This window comes from Chiloscyllium punctatum, chromosome 4, assembly GCF_047496795.1.
Source record: "Chiloscyllium punctatum isolate Juve2018m chromosome 4, sChiPun1.3, whole genome shotgun sequence".
Taxonomy (NCBI): Eukaryota; Metazoa; Chordata; class Chondrichthyes; order Orectolobiformes; family Hemiscylliidae; genus Chiloscyllium; species Chiloscyllium punctatum.
Window position 1 is genome coordinate 18,036,356 of NC_092742.1, and position 25,051 is coordinate 18,061,406.

The following is a 25,051-nucleotide window of genomic DNA, read 5'->3' on the forward strand; positions in this document are numbered from 1 at the left end:
AAGGTGGTTATGCTAGTTTCAATTATTTCAACTATAGGACATCACTGAGGGAGTTACTTGGAGCTGTTCTAGACCCAAAAATGTTCAGCTGTTTCATCAATGATTGCTTGATAAGTTTAAGTATGGAAGTTCTCTGCTTGCACAAAGTTCAGTATCATTCGTAACTCAAAATGCTGACCACATTCAACAAGGCGTGAGCAACATTCAGGTTTGGTGTGATGAGTAATGTCTGTGAAACTCAAGTGCCAGATAATGACCATCTCCAAGTAGAGGCAATCTAACCATCACTTTTGGCATGCAATGGCATTACCATTGCTGAAGCCTTATCTCCATCATCCTGAGAGTTGTCATTGATCAGAAACTGAACTGGACTGGCTATATAAATATGGTGGCTGCAAGAGCATGTGGGAACCTAAAGTTCTGCACCAAGTAGTTCATTTCCTGACTGCCTACATATCGGCTGCAAACAAATGTGAGGACTGGCTGGATTAGTGCAGCTGCAACAGCACTCCAGCTTGACACCATCCTGGATGAAGCAGCCTCCTTGGCACCCCATTCACAACAGTCATTTCCTTTCCTGCTTTGAAACAGTACAACAGTGTGATTGATGAAATGCATTGCAGCAACTCATCCAGGCACCTTTGACAGCACCCTCAAAAACCCACAAATATGCTATCCCGAACAATAAAGGTAACTGGTACAGGGAACATAACCACTTGCAAGTTCCCCTCAAAGCTGCACTTCACCTTGACTTAAACTTACATTGTTCCTTCACTATTGTTGGATCAAAATTCTATAACTCCCTCCTACACCACGAAGTCTCCAGTGATTCACTGCCTTGAGAGGGCTGGGCATTTTTACTGCAGCATCAGCAGCAGCCATATCCCATGAATTTGTTTTAAGAACTGGAAATTAAATAAAGACCTGCTTCGATTGGAAGCTAAGGTGGTGCTAAGACTAGAGAAATAAAGAACCTTTTCTGTGAGAGTGGCATCGCAGTTTGTGGTGGAAATGCAAATTTTCCAAGCTGTGGGATGCAAGTATGAAATTCAATCATTACAACTGCTTGTAGAGCACATGAAGTATTTGGAACTATTGCTCACCTATAGAGTCATAGAGATGTACGGCACGGAAGCAAACCCTTCAGTCCAATTCATCCATGCTGACCAGGTATCTTAAGTTAGTCCCATTTGCCAGCACTTGGCCCGCATCCCGTTAAACCCTTCCTATTCATCATATACCCATCCAGATGCCTTTTAAATGTTGTAATTGTACCAGCCTCCATCACTTCCTCTTACAGCTCATTCAATACACGCATCTCTGAAGAAACAATTGCCCTTTTCAAAATCATTTCCCTCTCACCTTAAATCTATACCTTCTAGTTCTGGACTTCCCTACCCCAGGGAAATGACCTGGTCTATTTACCTTATCCATGCCCCTTGTGATTTTATAAACCTCTATAAGCTCACCCCTTAGCCTCTGATGCTCCGGGGAAATAGCCCTCGTCTCTCTAGCTGAATCTTCCAACCCTGGCAACATTTTTTGTAAATATTTTCTGAACCCTCTCAAGTATCACAACATCCTTCCTATAGCAAGGAAACCAGAATTGCAGACAATATTCCAAAAGTGGCTTAACCAATGTCCTGTACAGCAGCAACATGACCTGAACTGAAATACTTAGTGCTCTGACCAATAAAGGAAAGCATACTAAACGCCTTCTTCACTATCCTATTTACCAGAGAATTCAAGGAACTATGAACCCGCACTCCAAGGTCTCTGTTCAGCCAGACTCCCCAGGACCTTACCATTAACTGTATAAATCCTGCCCTGCTTTGCCTTTCCAGAATGCTGCACTTCACATTTATCTAAATTAAACTTTATCTGCCACTCCTCAGCCCATTAGCCCATCTGATCAAGATCCCATTGTACTCTGTATCTTCGGTGTTTTTGTACAATATTTAGATTTGGAGCACAGGTGCTCATAATGTGTTGAAATATAAACTATTAGTTGGAATCTCCTCATGAGATTCTTTCCCCCTAGTTATTTGACTTATGAACAGATCTCTCCTATTAGATTTCTTTCTCTGCACCCTCTGTCACTGTAACACTACGCTCTGCATTCTGTTCTATTACTGTGTTTTTTTGTAAAAGTATGATTTGTCTGGATAACGCATAGAACAATGTTCTTCACTGTATCTCAGTACATGTGGTAATATTAAATCAAATATTTGCCCTTTTCTGGCATTCTTTGAACTAGCTGTTGCTATTCCTGTAAAGTTGTATGTTCGAATGCATGGAAGTAATTCCTATATGTTATCTGTATAGCAGTGTTCTTTGCTTTCAATAATCTGGAACACATGAGACCATTGATTTATTCCATTTCCATAACGGTAATCTTCCTTTTTGCATTCTACATCTATTCAATTCTGTATTTTTGATCAGATCCTATTAACCTCCAGAATTGGGTGGAAGAGCCATGGACTAGTAATGGCAGAGAACAGAAGTGGGGAAAGAAGTAAACTAGAGCGAACCTGTTTCCGGCTGTATATAGCAGGAATTCAAAAGCCACTGCTCGAGTAGGTTTGATGGTGCTTTATAAAGCTTGATTCGATACCAATCTGTACTACTTGTCTTGCAAAGTGTTTACTTTGTTGCAGGAACATCCTCAGAATTGCTAGCATTCTGGACCCACCCAGTGCTGTACATTCTTTTGGCTGAAGCAGAGAACTAGTAAATACTGCAACTAGCTGGAATGGAAGGGAAATGAATAATTACAAATGCTGACTTTTTAATTAAAGCAAAAGCTCGAGTCCTTCTGATTTGACAGCGGGTGGGATTAAAATCTTGAAGTTTATGAACTGTATTCAGTTTGCCAGGCTTTGACAATTAAACTAACCTAATTATGTTAAGGATCGAATTAAATTTGACTCTGTTCCCTATCTTGTGATGTGGTCACAGTGATAATCACTTTACAGGCCCTGAAGTTTGCAGTAATATTATTGTGCCAAATGCAGATTGAGGTGCAAGATGTTTAGTTAGCAAGTATTATAAATATGAAGTCCACTTAGCAAACATGCAAAGTGAGTTTGCTTTCGGTAGCTAACAGATCCCTTAGACTGAGATAAAGGAGTAGAATAAGGCAATTCGGCCCATTGAGACTGTTCCACTCTTGATAGTGGCTGATATGTTTGTCAACTCCATTCTCCTACCTTCTCCCCATAACCCTTGATAGCTGCTTGATTTGTAAAGCAATCTATCTCTTTCTTAAAGACTCAATGACTTGACTTCCACAGCCTTCTGTGGCAATGCGTTCCACACGTTACCTACCCTCTGGTTGAAGACATTCCTCCTCATCTCAGTTCTGAAGAGTTGTCCCTTCATTCTGAGGCTGTGCACTCTGGTTCTAATCTCTCCTAGTAGAAGCATCTCCATAGCCACAGTATCCAGGCCTGTCAGTATTCTGTAAGTTTCAATCCGATACACCCGCCTCCCCCAAGCATCACATCCTTCTAAATGCCCATCAGTTACAGGTCCAAGTCCTCAGCCGCTCCACATATGCCAAGCTCTTCGTCCAGTGGTCATGTTTGCAAATGTCCTTTGGACCCCCTCCAACTACAGCGCATCCTTTCTTTAGATATGGAGTCCAAAACTGCTCCATATTCTAAATTTGGTCTGACCAGAGCATACACAGCCTCACCAGTCCATCTCTGCTCTTGTATTGCAGCCCTCTTGAAACGTATGCAACATTGCATTTGCCTTCCCAAATGCCAAATGAACCTACAAGTTATCCTCGAGAATCCTGAACTAGGACTGCCTTTGTGCTTCAGATTTCTGAAGTTTTTCCATTTTATAGAATAGTCTGTCTCTCTATTCTTCCTATCAAAGAGTATATAGAAAATAGAAATAGAAAAATACAGCGCAGTACAGGCCCTTTGGCCCTCGATGTTGTGCCACCTAACCTACACTAGCCCACTATCCTCCATATGCCTATCCAACGCCCGTTTAAATGCCCATAAAGAGGGAGAGTCCACCACTGCTACTGGCAGGGCATTCCATGAACTCATGGCTCGCTGAGTAAAGAATCTACCCCTAACATCTGTCCTATACCTACCACCCCTTTAATTTAGCTGACTCCATACGTGGAAAAAGGTTTTCATGGTCAACCCTATCTAAATCATTAATCATCTTGTACACCTCTATCAAGTCACCCCTAAACCTTCTTTTCTCCAATGAAAACAGCCCCAAGTGCCTCAGCCTTTCCTCATACGATCTTCCTACCATACCAGGCAACATCCTGGTAAACCTCCTCTGCACCCGTTCCAGTGCCTCCACATCTTTCCTATAGTATGGCGACCAAAACTGCACAGAATACTCCAGATGCAGCCGCACCAGAGTCTTATATAACTGCAACATGACCTCAGGACTCTGGAACTCTCTTCCTCTACCAATAAAAGCCAGTACGCCATATGCCTTCTTCACTGCACTATTTACCTGGGTGGCAACTTTCAGAGATCTGTGTACATGGACACCAAGATCCCTCTGCTCATCCACATGACCAAGAATCTGACCATTAGCCCAGTACCCCATCTTTTTGTTACTCTTACCAAAGTGAATCACCTCACACTTACCCACACTGAACTCCATGTAAGTATAGTTTCACATTTCCCACATCTGCCACTTTTTTACTCAGTCACCAGCCTTTCCAAGTCCTTCTGCAGCCTCGTCACTTTCCCAGCGCTGCCTGTCTGTTGTAATGATACTGCCCCTTTAACAAGGTTCTTTTGGTCCTTGGTTTTGTTCGAGAGGGATCATAAAGAATCAGCGCCATGCTAGTCCCCTCTGTCTGACATCTCTCTCCTGTAAGAATCTGTGTTTGATTTACCTTGTTAGCCAAGGGGTGTTTGTGGGGATGTTGCAAGAATTTGGAGCAGCAGCATTAAATTGCAATAATGTCAATTGGGTTATCAGTAGGTTGTTGTTCTAAATTTGGTTCTCCTTTTGATCGTGTTTCATTCAGTAGTCTGTAAATAAATTATGGTGTTTAGAACTATGGGGTTGGGCCAACTGCATCACTCCTAGAATACCCACAATACACCTGCTTAAAACAATTAGAAAAGTTAAAGTCTGGACTACTTTCTTGAAATGTTCTGGGGGGCATCTGGGTTGGTCCATAACACTGTCCACTTATCATTGTCATCTGCAGACGTAGCAACATTGCTCTTAATTCCTTCATCCAGACTGTTAACATATTAAGTAAATAGTTGTCCTGACAGTAACCCCTGTTGCACTCCACTAGTCACTGGCTGCCAGAGTGGCAAAAGATCCCTTTTTATCCCCAAACTCTGCCTTCTGCCAGTCAGCCAGTCCTCTATCCATGCCCCTAGATCGATCTTAGATAAGATGCCTTCCAAGCATTTTAGTTCAATAGCATACTTTAAGTAATTTGAAAATGTGCAACAAAATCAGCTTATTCTGCGAATGTAGTTGGTCATAGTGGTACAGCATGGAAACAGACCTTTGGTCCAACTAGTCCATGTTCCCAAACTAAGCTAGTCCTACTTCTCTACATTTGGCCCATATCCCTCCAAGCTTTTCCTATCCATGTACTTAGCCAAATTTGTGTTAAACATTTGTGCATGCATTCACCATTTGTTTCATAAATATTGGTGGTCTTAAAGCTTTGGTCAATACAACTTTTCATCAACATCTTTTGTTGTGCTGCTGCTACCTAGCCACTTTGCGCACAGGGGCAGGTACCCATCTCATGAGTTGGAACAGGATGCATCTCCATGAAAGTCGAAGTCGACTGATCTGATGTCAATTATCCTCCATTATTATGCTGACATCTCATGAACTGTAATCTTTACAAAATGGTACTTGGTACCATAGACTGTAATGCAACCAGATTTTTGTACATTGTATGTAGTTAATAGAAATGTTTGTTAGAGAGGTAAAATGCTTGATAGGGGTCAGCGCTAAGTTTGTGGGCTTTCAGTTTTTAACTTGGAAGCATACGGTTTTAAAGAATGTTGCTGTCCAATTACTGTCAGATTTGCTTTGGGATTCTTTTCCCCTGCTAGATGCTTGGCAAAGTAACACCCCACTAACAGACCATCACATTATCAGCTAGAATTGCAGTTGAGTTTGCTGTTAATGCTAGTATGGATTATTACATTAAACTCTGAAGTTGTGATGGGCAAAATGAACAATCATAGTAATGGACATACATACAATTTCCTATACTTTAATTTAGTTTTCAACATGTTAATCCAGTGACCTGTCATTGGACTGAAATTTTATTGATGGTTGCAAGTTTTACACCACCACTGATTTTTTTTTCTCCAATTTGATATTTGACTAAGTTTTGAGCTGATTCAATTTTTCACATTGGCATAGTTGTAAGACTTACAGGTGTCATGTTAGTATTGTATTTCATGTTCGTGCGCATTTTCCATAACAATGATGTAACATTGTGTACACAAGAATGATTAACAAGAAACTGCACATCTGTGGTGACACTGCGTGCCAATATATTGCTTCACTTCATGTCCTCCACAAAATTGGGGCAGCGCGGTGCTCATTGGTTAGCACTGCTGCCTTAGCGCCAGTGACCTGGGTTCAATTCCCACCTCCGGCAACTGTCTGTGTGAAGTTTGTGTCTGCATGGGATTCCTCTGGGTGCTCTGGTTTCCTCCCACAATCCAAGGATGTAAGGGTTAGGTGACTTGACCATGCTAAATTGCCCACAGTGTTTAGCGATGAGTAGGCTAGGTGCGTGAGTCAGGGGTAAATGTAGAATAATAGGCTCGGGGAACGGGTCTAGGTGGGATACTCTTTGGAGGGTTGGTGTGGACTTGTTGGGCCGAAGGGTCTGTTTCCATACTGTAGGGGTTCTATTCTATGATAAAATTGCAGCTAATACCTATGTTTAATGCATTGCAGACAAAGGGTTAAATGCCAGGCAATAAGATGAAGAATTTTTTCGCAAGTAATGAAGCAGGGTGTGGCATCTAGCTCATATTATTGCATAAACTTGTCTTTGTAATCCAGAATATGATTTTCCATTCACAGTACACTTTATGTACCCAAACTACCTAACCGTTTCAAGTATCAGTGAACTTTTTATGAAACTTCTTCCTTGTCATCCAGCTTGTTCAGTTTTTTTTTCTCTTCCTGTGTACATGTAGTTCAGAGGTTATCAAAGAAAGATAAAGCCTTATTCCAAAGCAGTAAACAACAAAGCAGTGTTGTTGAAATTTAATAGTCATAATTCGTGTGTAGAAAAGCCCTAGAACTGTTATGTGATAATAAACCTGTCACCAGAGACGTCATGTAAAAAGATTTAGTCAAATTCTACAAAGTTGCCAATTTGAATGACTGATTCATATTTTTCCTTCTTTCTCCCCCTCCCTCCCTCTGAGCCTGCTCCCCCCACCTCCACACGGTTTAATTGTCATTTGCAATAAATAACTCATTTATTATCCTGTAATTGAGTCCCTGTCAGAAAATGGCTAGTTGACAATATTTCATCTGCGTGAACTTACATCCAGCAGTATAATTTTAAAAATTGTAAATCCCTTCCCTATGGTATTCATTAAGATAATTGCAGATGCAATGGATACATTTTTCGGTTACTGTGAACTTAATTTTGATTGCTGGTAATCATGAGTATTTGAATTCAGTGAAGACTACTGATACTTATAAACTTACATCATTCTAAATTTGGTTGAAGTTGGCCTTTGCTCACTGTGGTTTGATGGCCTGACTTCAAGGCTTACTGAAAGTGTTGGATGCTGAAGAGTCACTCTTGTATTATGTAAAACCTATGGCTCTTTTATATTTAATTTTTAGTCCACACTTTTTAAAATCCTAAATTTAAAAACCAGTATTTCAAAGGATGTGTTTTGAACAGCTAATAACCTGAAAATATTTGTACAGCTGTCTCAACAATCAGTAATTGAAGTGGTTGAAGATGAATTGGAGCCAAGTTGTTCTGTACAGAGATGCAGCTGAGTAGCAATAATTGATTGGTCTGTGGATCACCATTTCTTGATGATAAAAACCTTTTGCCTGTCAGGTAACTGTACAGTCATGCCTGGGATCGGGGTACAGAGAAGTTGCTCTGTTCTCTGCAGTCAAAATTTATCTCAAACCAGAATAATCAGGTAATCTTTCCTTCAATAGTTGTTGACTTTTTAATTGATAAATCACAAGCATTTTACAAGTGACCCAGTCACCTGATTTCTTTTACAAATCAGTGGAAGCATTTGGAAAAGGGAAATCAAAAAGAAACTTTAAGATCAGCAAGATCCAACTCATCAGAACTCTAGAATAAAGATTACTGAACTCTTTCCAGATTTTCTCCCATTCAAGTAACCTCGCTGTCTGTACCTCGTGTGTAAGATGCAGTTATAAAGGGTTGATGAGAGTTTTAGTTCATGTTATGCCCATGGTTTATAACTGGTTGCCTGTAATAAACAGAAATTCTTAAATACAGAAACTTGGTCTGTGCTTTTTGCCAAGCTGGATATGAAAGATCACATTGTGGACTTTTGTATAATTTAAGAAAAATCTTTAACTTGTAGTCTCTGGTAAAAATGGGTTTGATCTTGTGTGCTCCCCAGTGAGTCATGTCAGTTAATACCTGTCATATTCGTACCACCAAACCCCCTTCAACCCCACAAACCACTCAACGTCAACATATATTGGCATTTGGTAATGTGTACAAAACTGTACAGTTTGCCAAAACAAGTCAATTCAATTTTTATTGAACTTCAATGATGCATTAGCAAATTTGCATTTGAATCTTATGGTTGAATTCTACTCACTTTCTAGATTACTTGCTAATCTTAACAAAATTGCAAGAAGTCCAGTGCAGTTGGAATAACTTGTGTGATCAGGCACAACCCCCAACACCTGACTTCATATTGAGTGGAAGTCTTAGTATTCTGTCAACCTTTGACATTAAGTTCCATGTCACCAAATTGTAGCATATTTATGCTGACTTTTCTTTTTGTCCCAGATTCTTCATGTTGCACAAAATGGCGGACTGTACAAGAAGCCATTTAATCAATCTTTTGAGGAAACACCTATGCTTGTTGCTGTGTTGACGTATATGGGTTATGGAATCCTTACACTTTTTGGATATCTCAGGGATTTTCTTCGGGAGTGGAAGATTGAAAAATGTCATCATGCTACTGAACGTGAAGAGCAAAAGGTGAGGGCAGTATTTGCAAATGTTTCTCTTCCTTTGTGTTAAAATAATGGTAGTAGATGAGTTAAAAAATATCTCTTGTGTTGCTGAGTTACATACTCCAGACTAGGCCACTACCTTCAGTGAGTAAGTCAGACTAATTGGATGAATTTAACAACTTTTTAATGTTACGATGGTTCCTCTTATACTTAAAGTATAACAGTATTTAGATGAAAAATTAAAATAAACAAGGAAATACTTTGTCATACAACGCGTTTTTATGTGCCATACCTTTTACATAGTGGTGTTACTGTACCAACATAGATGCTTGGGTGATGGAATCTCTTATTTCACAAGCTGATCTATGTATGGTCCTGGCCTAGGCAAAAGTGAGGACTCCAGATGCTGGAGATTAGAGTCAAGATTACAAGTGGTGTTGGAAAAGCACAACAGGTTAGGCAGCATCCAAGGAGCAGGAAAACCAACATTTTGGGCAGGACTCCATCAGGAATGAGGATGAAGGGCTCCTGCCCAAAACATCGATTTTCCTGCTCCTCTGATGCTGCCTGATCTGTGCTTTTTGCAGCGCCACTCTAATCTTGACTGTGGTCCTGACTAGGGTTTGTTGCATTGTTTTATTGCTCCAGTGTCCTCAATGGCATGGGAAGCAATGTTGATGGCACTGCTGCCTTAAGAGGAGACTATTCAACGTTTGCAAGTTTTTGGTATCTCAAGCATGCTCCTCCAAGCATTACAAACCAGCTTATAATCAACTCCCATCCTAAATTACACTCAGCTATAACATTCTGGATAAGCACTTTCCAAGATTAACAAACAGCTGCACGAAGGAGGTTTTCCTTATCACTCGCCTAAATGGTGAGCCCCTTATCCTAAGACATTGTCTCCATGTTCTGAAGTCTCTAGAAAATAACAACCTAGTATTTTCTCTACAAAGCTACCCGTAGAATTTCAAATGTTTCATTGAGATCACCGCTGTCATTCTTCTAAATCCCAGAGAGGATAGATCCAATTTAATCAACCTTTCATCCTGAAAACCACTTGAATGAACAATCTCCGTACCATCTTCAAGGCAAGTACTTCCTTCTTCGATATGGCAAACATCATGGCTCAGAGCTCCAGGTGTGATTTCATGCAGTTGTACAAAATTGGTTACTGTTGTACTCCAAACATTCACATTAAAGACCAATATGCCATTTGCCTTTCTAATTGTGTGTTGCATTCCTACCTAGACTTGTAATGTATCACTTGATAAAATACTCTGTCTCTTTGGACAGGTCCTGATCTAGATTGAAAGTAGCTGAGGCCACGACAGTGATCCTTGCACTGGTCCACCTTACTTGGAAAAATGTACTGTTAATTTCTACTCTGTACGTTGTCCATTTCGCCAATCCTTCAAAAGATTAGATTAGATTAGATTAGATTACTTACAGTGTGGAAACAGGCCCTTCGGCCCAACAAGTCCACACCGCCCCGCCGAAGCGTAACCCACCCATACCCCTACATCTACATTTACCCCTTACCTAACACTATGGGCAATTTAGCGTGGCCAATTCACCTGGCCTGCACATCTTTGGACTGTGGGAGGAAACCGGAGCACCCGGAGGAAACCCACGCAGACACGGGGAGAACGTGCAAACTCCACACAGTCAGTCGCCTGAGGCGGGAATTGAACCCGGGTCTCAGGCGCTGTGAGGCAGCAGTGCTAACCACTGTGCCACCGTGCCACCCACGATGTAATGCACTGAATTGTCTCCCTGCCTCTGAAACAAATTCTAGATTTAATTCCACTTTAGGACTTGATAGTCAAAAAAGATGGTTCATAATAAGGCCAAACATGTGGACTATCCTCTTGTAAATCTTTCTAATGCACTAATGACAAATGGTAAGAACCGGCAAGATTTTTGATCAAGTTTAGAGTGGTGTTGGCAAAGCACAGCAGGTCTGGCAGCATCAGAGGAGCAGGTAAATCGGTCTTTCGGGTAAAAGTCCTTCGTCAGGAATGACCAGGATTCTTGGTCAGCAATATGATGACAAGAAACTAGCCACAGTTCCAGGATGTTGCTGGGATTTGAGGGTTTGGCTTACAAGGAAAGACTAGATAAGTTGGGACTTTTTTCACTGGAGCATAGGAGGTTGAAAGGTGACCGTAGAGGTTTATAAATTCTTGGGGCATAGATAAAGTGGATAGCAAAGCTTTTTCCCTAGGGTAGGGGAGAGTTGGCATATCTTTTTAAGGTGTGAGGAGAAAGATTTTAAAAAGACAGGGGCAAATTTCATGCATGTGGTTTGGAGGGATATGGGCTGGGTGCTGGCAGGTGGGACTAGATTGGGTTGGGATATCTGGTTAGCATGGATGGGTCGGACCATGCTGTGCATCTGACTGTGGACTGAACTGCCTGAGGAAGTGGTAGATGTAGGTACAGTTACGACATTTAAAAGTCACTTGAACAGGTACATGAAAGGTTTAGAGGGATATGGGCCCAACACAGGCAAGTGCGACTAGTTTGCTTTGGGAAACTTGGTTGGCATGGAAGGGTTGGACTGAACGGTCTGTTTGTGTGCTGTATGACTGATTCTATAAATATGTGACTTAATCTTTTTGTACTTGAATGAGTGTGATATACTGCTATGTCCTTGGAAGAATTGTTTAAGGGTCAACAATCATTGACATGTTTGCAGATCCTCTCAAGACTATTGCAGACAAATAAAGACAGTTTGGCTTTAATGAACAATAAATATAGTCTTGTCAGCAATGTACACGTCCTATGCGTGAATTAAAAACTAAAAATGTTGGATTGATTTTAAATTCATTTGTACAAGATTTACTGCTATCTTTTAAAGAAAGATGTTTGCAAATGCTCAGATTTGGGATTTCCTCCTAAATTGTAATAAATACTAATTACAGGATATGACCTTCCAAACAACTACTTTGAAATGTTTGTGTATAAATTTCCCAAATCTGGCATTCTGATTTTTACTTTGAATTGCTTCAGTTGAATTTAGTTCGGTTAAACCAAAGCCTGGAGTTTCCTTCTCTTGGGTAATATATTTCTAGAGTTGAAATGACTAACCTGCAATGACCAAACAGTCATAAGTTTTTTTTCTTTTTAAGGTGAAAGCAAGTTTATTTTCCTGGTATCAAAATTGGAGTTATGTTTTGAAAACTGCAACTTTAGAAAACATTATCTCCCATTAGAATCAATATTAAAACGAGTTGGGTTCTGTTGGGCCGGGGTAGGAGTAGAAGTATGCGCTGCACATCAACTAATTGGACTAAAGGTAAGCTATGCTAAATGCAAAATCGCAGACAGATCTGTAGCAGTGGCTGCAGTATGTTCTTCCCCTGCATGATGAGCATGTATGTGCCAAGAGACACTGTTTTACTACTGAAACCCAAATGTTTCCCTAGATCACTCTTAATATTTAAAGATGACACCCCCAGAGTACGGGAGTCCAAAACTAGAGGCCGTGAGTTTGAGAGAGAGGAAAGATTTAAGTGATTGAAACGGCAACTTTTTCAAACAATGGGTGGAGCATGTGTGGAATGAGCTGCCAGAGGAGCTGGTGGAGGCTGATACAATTACAGTATTTAAAAGGAATCTGGATGGGTGCATGAATAGGAAGGATTTGAGTGATATGGACTAAATGCTGGTAAATGGGGCTGGATTAGTTGAGAATATCATCTGGTTGTCATGGATCAGTTGGACTGAAAGGTGTGTTTCCATGCTGTATCTCTGATACCACTGAAGGTGGCAGTACAGATAGTTAAGATAGTTTTTTAAAAAAAGCCTTGAGTGTAAGGAGGTAGGTAAGTTATCAAGGCCCCTTCCAATGAAGGTAAACATGCGATGGGTCCTTTTTCTTTTTACTACCTTAACTACCTGTGCTGCCACCTTCAGTGGCATCATACCGATACAGCATGGAAACAGACATGGGATATTCTGTATAGTTCTGGTCACCACACTACCAGTATGATGTGGTTGGTTTGGAGATGATACAGAAGAGATTCTGGGTAATCCAAGATGGAGGACGGGAAAAATATTTGGCTGTAAGAGCTGCTCTTTTTTTTTTGAGGTATTTTAAGTGTTGGAGGTGATTTCCTCGAATTCCAGGAGCAGCAATTACTGTTTTATATGCTGTTGCATTGTTTCGGAACTTTGGTTTTAAAAAAAAGTCAAGACGACAGCAGTTTTAAAAGGGAGAAGAGCAGACAAAGGAAGCACATGGTGAGGACTGTGCAGGAGAGAGGGAAAACCTGCGCAGTTTCTGCCTTTGCTGTTTGATTTCGTGTATCACTGGACATCAGAGTGCATCTGGGAAAATTAACAAAGTGAAATTCACAACTAATCTTGGAGGAACTGTTGGGTGAAGTTTACAGCACAGAATCAGATAAGTTAATTGTTGTTTTAAGTCCGTCCAAGAGAGAGGCTGCAGTAGTGAGTATAGTGGATTCTTTATTGATTGTGTTTTTGGAGATCATTCTCTTGATTAAATTTAAAATATAAACCATAACTGTTAATTTAACCTGGGGCAGTGTTTGTAGAGGAATAAGACGGTGTTATTTTCTGGGTCTGTAGATTAAGAAGAAGCAAAAATGGCCTTTGCAGTGATATGTACTTCTTGTCAGATGTGGGAGTTTAAAGAGAGTTTAAGGGTTACTGCGGATTAACACTGCCATAAATGCTGTTGGATGCAAATCTTATCAGATCGAGTGGATCGGTTGGAGAGACAGATAGAAGCGATGAGGAATTTGCAACAGCAACAGTATGTGATGGATGGCAGTTATAGGAAGGGGGGGATAGTCTCCGATACAGTCACATAGATGGGTTAACTCCAGGAAGGGTAAGAGAGGTAGGCAGCTAGTGCAGGAGTCTTTTGTGGCTATACCCATTTCAAACAGGTATGCTGTTTTGGAAAATGTAGGGGGTGATGGATTCTCAGGGGAACATAGCACAAAAAGCCAAGTTTCTGGTATTGAGACTTGCTCTAATGCAACGAAAGATATGCCAGCTTCCAAGAGATCAGTTGTGTTAGGGGATTCTGTAGTCAGAGGTACAGACAGATGTTTCTGTGGCCAGCAGAAAAAAAGCAGAATGGTGTGTTGTTTCCTGGTGCCAGGATCAAGGATGTCTCCGAGAGGGTGCAGAATGCTCTCACGGGGGAGAGGGGCCAGCAGGAGGTCATTGTCCACATTGGAACCAATGACATTGGAAAGGAAAAGTTTGAGACTCTAAAGGGAGATTACAGAGTTAGGCAGAAATTTAAAAAGGAGGTCCTCAAGGGAAGTAATATCTGGATTACTCCCAGTACTACGAGCTAGTGAGGGCAGGAATAGAAGGATAGAGCAGATGAATGCATGGCTGAGGAGCTGGTGTATGGGAGAAGGATTCACAATTTTAGACCATTAGAATCTCTTTTGGGGTAGAAGTGATCTGTACAAGAAGGATGGATTGCACTGAAATTGGAAGGGGACTAATATACTGGCAGGGAAATTTGCTAGAACTGTTTGGGAGGATTTAAGCTAGTAAGGTGGGTGGGTGGGACCCAGAGAGATAGTGAGGAAAGAGATCGATCTGAGACGGGCACAGCTGAGAACAGAAGTGAGTCAAAACAGTTAGGGCAGGCAGGGACAAGGTAGGACTAATAAATTAAACTGCATTTATTTCAATGCAAGGGGCCCAACAGGGAAGGCAGATGAACTCAGGGTATGGTTAGGAACATGGGACTGGGATATTATAGCAATTATGGAAACATGGCTCAGGGATGGGCAGGACTGGCAGCTTAATGTTCCAGGATACAAATGCTACAGGAAGGATAGAAAGGGAGGCAAGAGAGGAGGAGGAGGAGTGGTATTTTTGATAAGGGATAGCATCACAGCTGTGCTGAGGGAGGATATTCCTGGAAATACATCCAGGAAAGTTATTTGGGTGGAACTGAGAAATTGGAAAGGGATGATCACCTTATTGGGATTGTATTATAGAACCCCTAACAGTCAGTGGGAAATTGAGAAACAAACTTGTAAGGAGATCTCAGCTATCTGTAAGAATAATAGGGTGGTTGTGGTAGGGGATTTTAACTTTCCAAACATCGATTGGGATTGCCATAGTGTTAAAGGTTTAGATGGAGAGGAATTTCTTAAGTGTGTACAAGACCATGTTCTGATTCAGTATGTGGATGTACCTACTAGAGAAGGTGCAAAACTTGACCTACTCTTGGGAAATAAGGCAGGGCAGGTGACTGAGGTGTCAGTGGGGGAGCACTTTGGGGCCAGCGACCATAATTCTATTCATTTTGAAATCGTGATGGAAAAGGAGAGACCTGATCTAAAAGTTGGAGCACTAAATTGGCTAAAGGCCAATTTTGACAGTATTAGGCAAGAACTTTCGAAAGCTGATTGGAGGCAGATGTTCACAGGTAAAGGGACGGCTGGAAAATGGGAAGCCTTCAGAAATGAGAACACAAATCCAGAGAAAGTATATTCCTGTCAGGGTGAAAGGGAAGGCTGGTAGGTATAGGGAATGCTGGATGACTAAAGAAATTGAGGGTTTGGTTAAGAAAAAGAAGGAAGCATATGTCAGGTATAGACAGGGTAGATCGAGTGAATCCTTAGAGTACAAAGAAAGTAGGAGTATACTTAAGAGGGAAATCAGGAGGGCAAAACGGGGACATGAGATAGCTTTGGCAAATAGAATTAAGGAGAATCCAAAGTGTTTTTACAAAGATGTTAAGGGCAACAGGGAAACTCTAGAGAGAATAGGGCCCCTCAAAGATCAGCAAGGCGGCCTTTGTGTGGAGCCACAGAAAATGGGGGAGATACTAAATGAATATTTTGCATCAGTATTTACTGTGGAAAAGGATATGGAAGATATAGACTGTAGGGAAATAGATGGTGACATCTTGCAAAATGTCCAGATTACAGAGGAGGAAGTGCTGGATGTCTTGAAACGGTTAAAGGTGGATAAATCCCCAGGACCTGATCAGATGTAGCCTAGAACTCTGTGGGAAGCGAGGGGAGTGATTGCTGGCCTCTTGCTGAGATATTTGTATTATCGATAGTCACAGGTGAGGTGCTGGAAGACTGGTGGGCGGCAAACGTGGTACACTGTTTAAAGAGGGCAGTAAAGACAAGCCAGGGAACTATAGACCGGTGAGCCTGACCTCGGTGGTGGGCAAGTTGTTGGAGGGAATCCTGAGGGACAGGATGTACATGTATTTGGAAAGGCAAGGACTGATGAGGGATAGTCAACATGGCTTTGTGCGTGGGGAATCATGTCTCACAAACTTGATTGAGTTTTTTGGAGAAGGAGCAAAGAAGATTGAGGGCAGAGCAGTAGACGTGGTCTATATGGACTTCAGTCAGGCGTTTGACAAGGTTCCCCATGGGAGACTGATTAGCAAGATGAAGTCTACCTGGAATGAGTTGCCAGAGGAAGTAGTGGAAGCAAGCACCTGGATGAAAACATGAATAGGAAAGGAATGGAGGGATATGGATCTTGAAAGTGAAAACTGGTTTAGTATGGAAGGTCAAACTTTAGGCACATGCTTGGAGGGCCGAAGGGCCTGTTCCTGTGCTGTATTGTTCTTTGTTATGACTATGTTGTTATAGAGATGTACAGCACGGAAACAGAAACTTCAGTCCAACTTGTCCAAGCCAACCAGATATCCTAATCCAATGTAGTCCCACCTCCCAGCACAAGCCCATATCCCTCTAAATCCTTCCTATTCATATACCAATCCAGATGCTGTTTTAAATGTTGCAATTGTACCAGCCTCCACCACTTCCTCTGGCAGCCCATTCCCCACATGCACCACCCTCAGCGTGAAAACATTGCCCCTTTTATAGTTGTCTTTTATATCTTTCCCCTCTCACCCTCTAATTCTGGATTACCCCACCCCAGGGCAAGGACTTTGTTTTTACCTAAATAGACAATGACTGCAGATGCTGAAAACCAAATACTGGATTAGTGGTGCTGGAAGAGCACAGCAGTTCAGGCAGCATCCAACGAGCAGCGAAATCCCGTTGGGCTTCCTGATAAAGGGCTTTTGCCCAAAACGTCGATTTCGCTGCTCGTTGGATGCTGCCTGAACTGCTGTGCTCTTCCAGCACCACTAATCCAGTACTTTGTCTATTTACCCTATCCATGCCCTTCATGATTTTATAAACGTCTAGTAGGTCACCCCTCAGTCTCTGACGCTCCAGGGAAAACAGCCCTAGCCTATTCAGTCTCTGCCTGTAGCTCAAACTTCTGACCCTGGCAACATCCTTGAATCTTTTCTGAACCCTTTCAAGTTACACAACATCCTTCCAATAGGAAGGAGACCAGAATTGCATGCAGTATTCCATCAGTGGCCTAACCCATGTCCTGTACAGCGGCAAATGACTTCCCAACTCCTGTACTCAATGCTCTGACCAATAAAGGAAAGCATACCAAATGCTGTCTTCACTATCCTATCAACCTGTGACTCTACTTGCAAGGAGGTATAAACCTGCATTCCAAGGTGCGTCTGTCAGCAACACTCCCTAGGATTTAACCATTATAGCAAGGGATGTGTCACTATGGTCTGTCAATGGCACTGAAAGCTGTCTCTTAGTGCAAGAAGCCATATTGCATTGTGAATGTCAAGACACAGAATGAGGCTGACAAACTGCCAGAAAGCCAACTCGCATTTTTTTCTTTTGAAGGAGAACAAAGAAATGAGCAAAATGTAACAAGAAAAGGAAAGGAGGTTCTCCCTATGGAGTTGAATGAATATCTCTACCCCTGCTCAGGGTTTTGCAGTGCAGCACAGTGTGAGAAACTTGTTGAGTGATTTGTCCAGATAGTGCACTCATCCAAAGATGGCACTTAAGCAGAAAAAGGTTACTGGAATTTCAGGAATTAACTTGTAACCTTCTGCTATACAATGTTAGGTCATTGTAAGGTGTGAAAAAAGTTGAAAATTTAAAGGCACTGCTTGGTTTACTGTTTTCACTATTTTCATTTTGTTTGTATTGAGCATATTTGTAAACAAATCAAATTTCCTCAACCACCTTAAGCCCCACTTAATGAACTTTTATGGGCAGGCCCCCTGCAATATAAGTTGTAATTTCACTGTATAGATTTTTGTTTAGACTAATTCCTTTCTATTGTGCTTACTATTCTTTTCATGCCTGCTCTATCTTCATATCCGAGACTGCAGTCAGAATCTTCTGTGTATCATTTGCATCAATACGTTCTTGAGTAAGGTGAGAAGAAAATGAGGATGCAAACAGATATAGGTTGAGTAGCAGAAATCTGACAATATAATGTGGGAAGATGTGAAGTCATTGACTTTAGCAGGAAGAATAAAGTATCAAACAAAAAATCCTGTAGAATTCAGACTGCAGAACGCCTGATGTTCTGGCGTATGAGTCAGAAAGCCTAATATTCACATGTAATCCAGAAGGTTAATGGATGCAATCCTTTGCGAGGGAAGTAGGGATGTTATGTTTCAGTTATATGGGACGTTAGTGAGCCCACAGTTTAAATGCTGTGTGCTGTTTGGTTTCCTGTTTTTAAGGAAGGAAGTAAATGCATTAAAGGCAGTAGTGAGAAGATTGGCTAGGTTGATACCTGGGTTGAATAGGTTGTCTCATGAGGATAGTTTGGACTTGTTTCCATCAGAGTGTAAAAGAGTAAAAGATGACTTGAAATGTGTAAGATGCTGAATTGCCTTCACTGTGATGTAATCTGGATGTTTCCTCTGTGGATCAGTCTAGAACTAGGGAGCACTGTTCCATAATTTGATCTTTTTGGTAAGATTGTTTTTGTTGACACACTTTGGAACTCCCTGACTTTGTGGTGCAGACAGGGTTGTGGAATTTTATTTTGAAGATGTTTTTGTTGGTTAGAAAAATCTTGTTGGGTTAGTGGGAACAGATGGGAAAACAAACAGTTCAGCCAGCTCTTGTTGAATGGCGCATCAGAATCTGGGCATATGGTCTACTTCTATTTTGTATTCTTATGTTATACTTGATGGCATCAGATTATGCTAATCTTACTCCAAGGTAGGAATGATCTTGCAGAATAATTTATAGTTGCCAGTTTAAAAGTTAGCCACACAGACATAAAATAAAAGTTGTCTGTAATGAGTGTATAGCCATTGTTGAAACTTATTTACATTTAGCTGGAGATTTCAGATGAAAATGATCGGATGGGTGTCAGGCACTGACACACATTACAAATTCCATCTCTCTGAGCTGCACTTTCAAACTCCAGAAACGTGTTATGAGTAACTGGTGCAGAGAGACCACCTGCAGTGCAAACATTCCTTAGCATTCAGCCAGAAGTTAGTTCTGTCTAAAATGTTCAAACCATTTCAATTAAATGAGTTCTCAGAAATGGTCACTGAACTAAATGGCATTGATAACTTCATTAGGGAAGAATACACACGTTGACATTTTAACAGTTGCAGCAAATCTATTCATCCTTCATTTTTGGAATGTTGCAGGTTAATGAACTATTTGCATTTATTTGAATTGGAGGCAAAAAAAACTGATCTGTTGTGGAAAGTCTCTAGAACAATCCTTAACAAAAAAAATGCCGCCGCCTCAAATTATCTAGTCCTGTTACAATTGACCATGCCACCCCCTCCAATGCGCCTCCTCTGTTGTTTCATGGACAAAACTGCTCTTGTTTAGTTCCGCTCTTAGCTATCTTGTTTCAGATTAGATTAGATTCCCTACAGTGTTGAAACAGGCCCTTTGGCCCAACAAGTCCACACCGACCCTCCGAAGAGTAACCCACCCTCCCTCTGACTAATGCACCTATGGAAAATTTAGCATAGCCAATTTACCTGACCTGCACATCTTTGGAATGTGGGAGGAAAATGGAGTACCTAAAGGAAACCCAGGCAGACGGGGGGAATGTGCAAACTCCACACAGACAGGTGCCCAAGCCTGGAATCGAACCTAGCCCCCTGGCATGGTGAGGCAGCAGTGCTAACCACTGAGCCACTGTTATCCTGGAATCACTTGCAATGGCATCTCTTCTGTTTCTGCATCATTATCCCTAGTGACCTCTGTAGATCCAACTTTGGGTCTTATCTCTGATATAATCCAAAAGCAGAGTATTAATTTTCATATCTACTTCACCACCTTTTGGTTAAACTGTCAAATTACTTGTTAGATATCCTGTTAGGCAGAACTTTTGTCCGATAAAGATTTAAATCATCAATTTTGGTCCCTGCTGCAAATTTTATTCACTAAATACTGACTCCCTCTCCCTGTTTGGAGATAATCAGCTTAACTAGTCCATTCACACATTTGTGATCTGATTTATGCCATCATAAAGACTGCCTGATTTGACCCCTTTCTCAGCTCTATTTTTAATATTCTCATTTGTTGGCTCTAGTTTTGGACTATTCCAATGCATTCCTGACTGGTGTCCCACGTTCTATTTTCTGTAAATTTGAAGTCATCCAAAATGTTTAAGGCACACAAAGTTTTCATTCCTGTCCATTCTTGGTCAAGCAATGTTTCAATTTTAAAAGCCTCATCCTTCAGTGGTCTTGCTCCTCCCTATGTCTAATCTCTGGCCGCACATCCCTCCAAGATTCTCATGCTGATCTAATTTGGTTTCTTGACCATCCCTGATTTTAGTCTCGTCGTTGCTGCCTGTGGCTTCTGATGCCTTGCCCCTCTGGCCTGGAGTACTGCTTCTACTTTGCTTTCCTCCTTTAAGGTATTGCTTTTCTTCTTTAAGACATTCCTTGGCATTACTTGTGTGGCCCACTTTGTTTATACTGTTCCCCTCCTATTTTGGAATTTTTCGTTGCATTAAGGATTTTATGGAGATATAAATTGTTGGAATAGTTGTGATTACATAACTTTTTTGCTGAATTCTACCTTTTTAAAATTTTTTTGTAATTAAGGATAGCATTGTCTACATAATTGCATTTCAAAGTGATTTATGTCTTGGAAGAAAATGCTGCAGTATCATTGCTCAGGGGCATAGACAATATTGTTGCTCATTATCTGCAACAGAATAGCATTGCATTCAAAGAACACTTAAGTTTGCAATGAAAGTTGGTGACTTCAGTATCCAGGTCATTTGTTGCTGAGTCTCAAACTTATATATGTTGCCTAAGCATTTCGATGTCCTTTTCCAGCAGATGCTTAAGCTCCAAAATTGGTCCTAACCAAACTGGAGGCACCATTTGTTTTGTTCATTATGTAGATGCATGTTGTTAATTACCTTTTTTCTGTATTCTAAATTGGAAGCACTGAATTCTGGCATGATTAGAATTTTCATTTCTAGACTTTCAGATATACAATAAAATAAAACATGTCAACTTGGAATAATTCTAAATTATCCTTTTGTAGGATTTTGTACCATTGTACCAAGACTTTGAAAATTTCTACACCAGAAACCTGTACATGAGGATTCGAGATAGCTGGAACCGGCCCATCTGCAGTGTCCCTGGGGCAAAGTTCGATGTAATGGAGAGGGTTTCTCATGACTACAACTGGACATTCAAGTAAGTCACTCCATCTAAAACTAATGTACCAAATACTCCTGTTCCGGGTTAATGACCCAACTTGCTGTTTGCTAGTTGATATTTGTGATAGATTCATATACCCTTATCACCACAAAAATTGTGCTTGAACTGAGGCACTTAAACACAATGAGATTTGAACAACTAACAACAGTCAGCTCGTGAGTTGGCAGAAGGACTTTTCGGATGCTTTGCTTACCTTGGCTGTGCAGTTATCTATGAAAATCAGTGACGTTTAACCTCTTGTTCAGGAACCGAGCATTGGTACCTTAGGAGAAAGTGAAGACTGTAGATGCTGGAGATCAGAATCTGGTGCTGGAAAAGCACAGCTGGTCAGGCAGCATCTGAGGAGCAGGAGTCAGCATTTCGAGCATAAGCTCTTCAGGAATGAGGGGGTGGCCCAAGGGGCCTGAGAAGTAAATGGTGAGGTGGGGGGGGAGGGGGTGATGTGCTGGGAGACAAGGTAGTTGGAAATGTGATGGGTTGGCTGTAGTACTGGGGGCTGCTTCAGGGCAAAAGAGACTACTGCGGGGCGGGGAGCATAGCAGTAAGAAAAATTACCACCAAAAATACAGTACTTAGTACTATTTTGAGGTGTCATCTTGGATTGTGTACACTGGCCTGAATCTGCAAACATAGTCATAGAAATCATTTCTGAATCCTTTCAAGTTTCACGACATCCTTCTACTAGGAAGGAGACCAAAATTGCATGCAATATTCCAAAAGTGGCCTAACCAATGTCCTTGTATAGCCGCAACATGACCTCCCAACTCCTGTATTTACTCACTCTGACCAGTAAAGAAACATCGAATTGTTTCAAACTGATATTCGTAGTCAAGATTTTGGGGGATGCAGTGGCCTCATGGTACTGTTAATCAAGAGACACAGATATTGTTCTGGGGATCTGAGTTCAAATCCTGCCATGGCAGATGGTTGAACTTGAATTCCAGATTTCTTTTTCAGTGAATTAAGAGTCTGACTATGACCATGGATCCATTGACAATTGTTGGAAAAATCCATCTGGTTCACTAATGTCCTTGAGGGAAGGAAACTGCCATCCTTACCTGGTCTGGCCTACATGTGATGCCAATCCCAGCAATGTGGTTGACTCTTAATTGCCCTATGGGCATTTAGGGATGGGTATTAAATGCTGGCCTAGCCAATGATACCCTCATCTTGTGAATGATTTTTTTTATTATAAAAGGATTTGGAGATAATTAACGTGAACGTGGATTTCAGGCGCATTGTGTTGAGATGGAGCTGGGTACTCGCTATGAAGGTGGAAGTAGGCTGAACGTCTGAATAGGATAGGGCAGTAAAAGCTGAGCGTGGATTATGGGAGACATTATTAGACACTGGGAAAGGAAGTGAATGAAAGAGCAAGTTATTTATACCTTAATTATATCACAATTGATTAAGTACACTGGTATTGCAATAATGTCTAAGCTTTGCATTAGTGAATTCACTCTTTTCTTGTAACTTAAGTTTTCATTCAGATGGACGAAGAGCTGTCTAACATGCTCAATAACTTGGTTAGAGTAGTTAGAAAACTGCGCAGTTCCCAGACCTTCCCTTGAACAATGTGACTGAGATTCTAATTTTGCAAATTAGAGGCTGATGTTTAGACATGAAGGTTTTTTGCTTATACTTGTATGGCTCAAGCTATCAGGCAATCATGAATGGGAGTTGTCTATAAGTGATTGGAATTAGAATCAAAGACATAGTGATGTGCCGCATGGAAACAGACACTTCGGTCCAACCCGTCCATGCCGACCAGATATCCCAACCCAATCTAGTCCCACCTGCCAGCACCTGGCCCATATCCCTCCAAACTCTTCCTATTCATATAACCATCCAAATGCCTCTTAAATGTTGCATTTGTACCAGCCTCCACCACTTCCTCTGGCAGTTCACCTAAAGGTTGCCCATTAAGTGTCTCTTATATCTTTCCCCTCTCCCCCTAAAACTATGCCCTCTAGTTCTGGACTCTCCCACCCCAGGGAAAATACTTTGTCGATTTATCCTATTCATGCCCCTCATAGTTTCGTAAACCTCTATATGGTCACCCTTCAGCCTCCGACGCTCCAGGGAAAACAGTCCCAGTCCGTTCACCCCCTCCCTATAGCTCAAATCCTTCAACTCTGGCAACGTCCTTTTTAAATCTTTTCTCGACCCTTTCAAGTTTCACAACATCTTTCCGATAGGAAGGACACCAGAATTGCATGCAATATTCGAAAAGTGGCCTAACCAATGTCCAGTACAGCTGCAACATGACCTCCCAACCCCTGTACTCAATACTCTGACCAATTTTAAAAAAAAGCATACCAAATGCTGCCTTCACTATCCTATCTACCTGCGACTCCACTATCAAGGGAGCTATGAACCTGCACTCCAAGGTGTCTCTGTTCAGCAACATTCCCCAGGACCTTATCGTTCAGTGTATAAGTCCTGCTAAGATATGCTTTCCCAAAATGCAGCACCTCGCATTTATCTGAATTAAACTCCATCTGCCACTTCTCAGCCCGTTGGTCCATCTGGTCAAGATCCTGTTGTACTCTGTGGTAACCTTTGCTGTCCACTACAACTCCAATTTTGGTGTCATCTGTGAACTTACTAACTGTACCTCTTATACTCGCATCCAAATCATTTATGTAAATGATGCAAAGTAGAGGACCCAGCACCGATCCTTGTGGTATTCCACTGGTGACAGGCCTCTAATGTGAAAAACAACCCTCCACCACCACCCTCTGTCTTCTACCTTTGAGCCAGTTCTGTATCCAAATGGCTAGTTCTCCTTGCATTCCATGAGATCTAACCTTGCTAACCAGTCTCCCATGGGGGGGAACCTTGTCGAATGCCTTACTGAAGTCCGTATAGGTCACGCCTTCTGCTTTGCCCTCATCAATCCTCTTTGTTACTACGTCAAAAAACTCAATCAAGATTGAGAGACATGATTTCCCACGTACAAAGCCATGTTGACTTTCCCTAATCAGTCCTTGCCTTTCCAAATATGTGTACACCCTGTCCGTCAGGATTCCCTCCAACAACTTGCCCACCACCGTCAGGCTCACTGGTCTATAGTTCCCTGGCTTGTCCTTACCACCATTTTTCTTAAATGGTGGCACCACGTTACCCAACCTCCACTCCTCCGGCACCTCACCTGTGACTATTGATGATACAAATATCTCCGCAAGTGGCCCAGCAATCACTTCCCTCGCTTCCCACAGAGTTCTAGGCTACATCTGATCAGGTCCTGGGCATTTATCCTCCTTTATGCTTTTCAAGACACCCAGCACTTCCTCCTCTGTAAATGGACAATTT

At 41.5% G+C, this 25,051-nt stretch overlaps 1 protein-coding gene across 2 annotated transcripts in view; it reads left to right on the forward strand.

Moving 5' to 3' along the window:
- The window catches only part of sptlc2a (serine palmitoyltransferase, long chain base subunit 2a), a 116,244-nt gene that overhangs the window by 19,373 nt on the left and 71,820 nt on the right, over positions 1–25,051 (forward strand). The window contains exons 2-3 of one of the 2 annotated variants that reach the window (XM_072568158.1): positions 9,023–9,217; positions 21,558–21,712. In XM_072568158.1, the coding sequence (XP_072424259.1) occupies positions 9,023–9,217; positions 21,558–21,712 (350 nt within the window). The remainder of the gene's footprint in view (positions 1–9,022; positions 9,218–21,557; positions 21,713–25,051) is intronic. The other variant, XM_072568159.1, reaches the window with a different exon arrangement.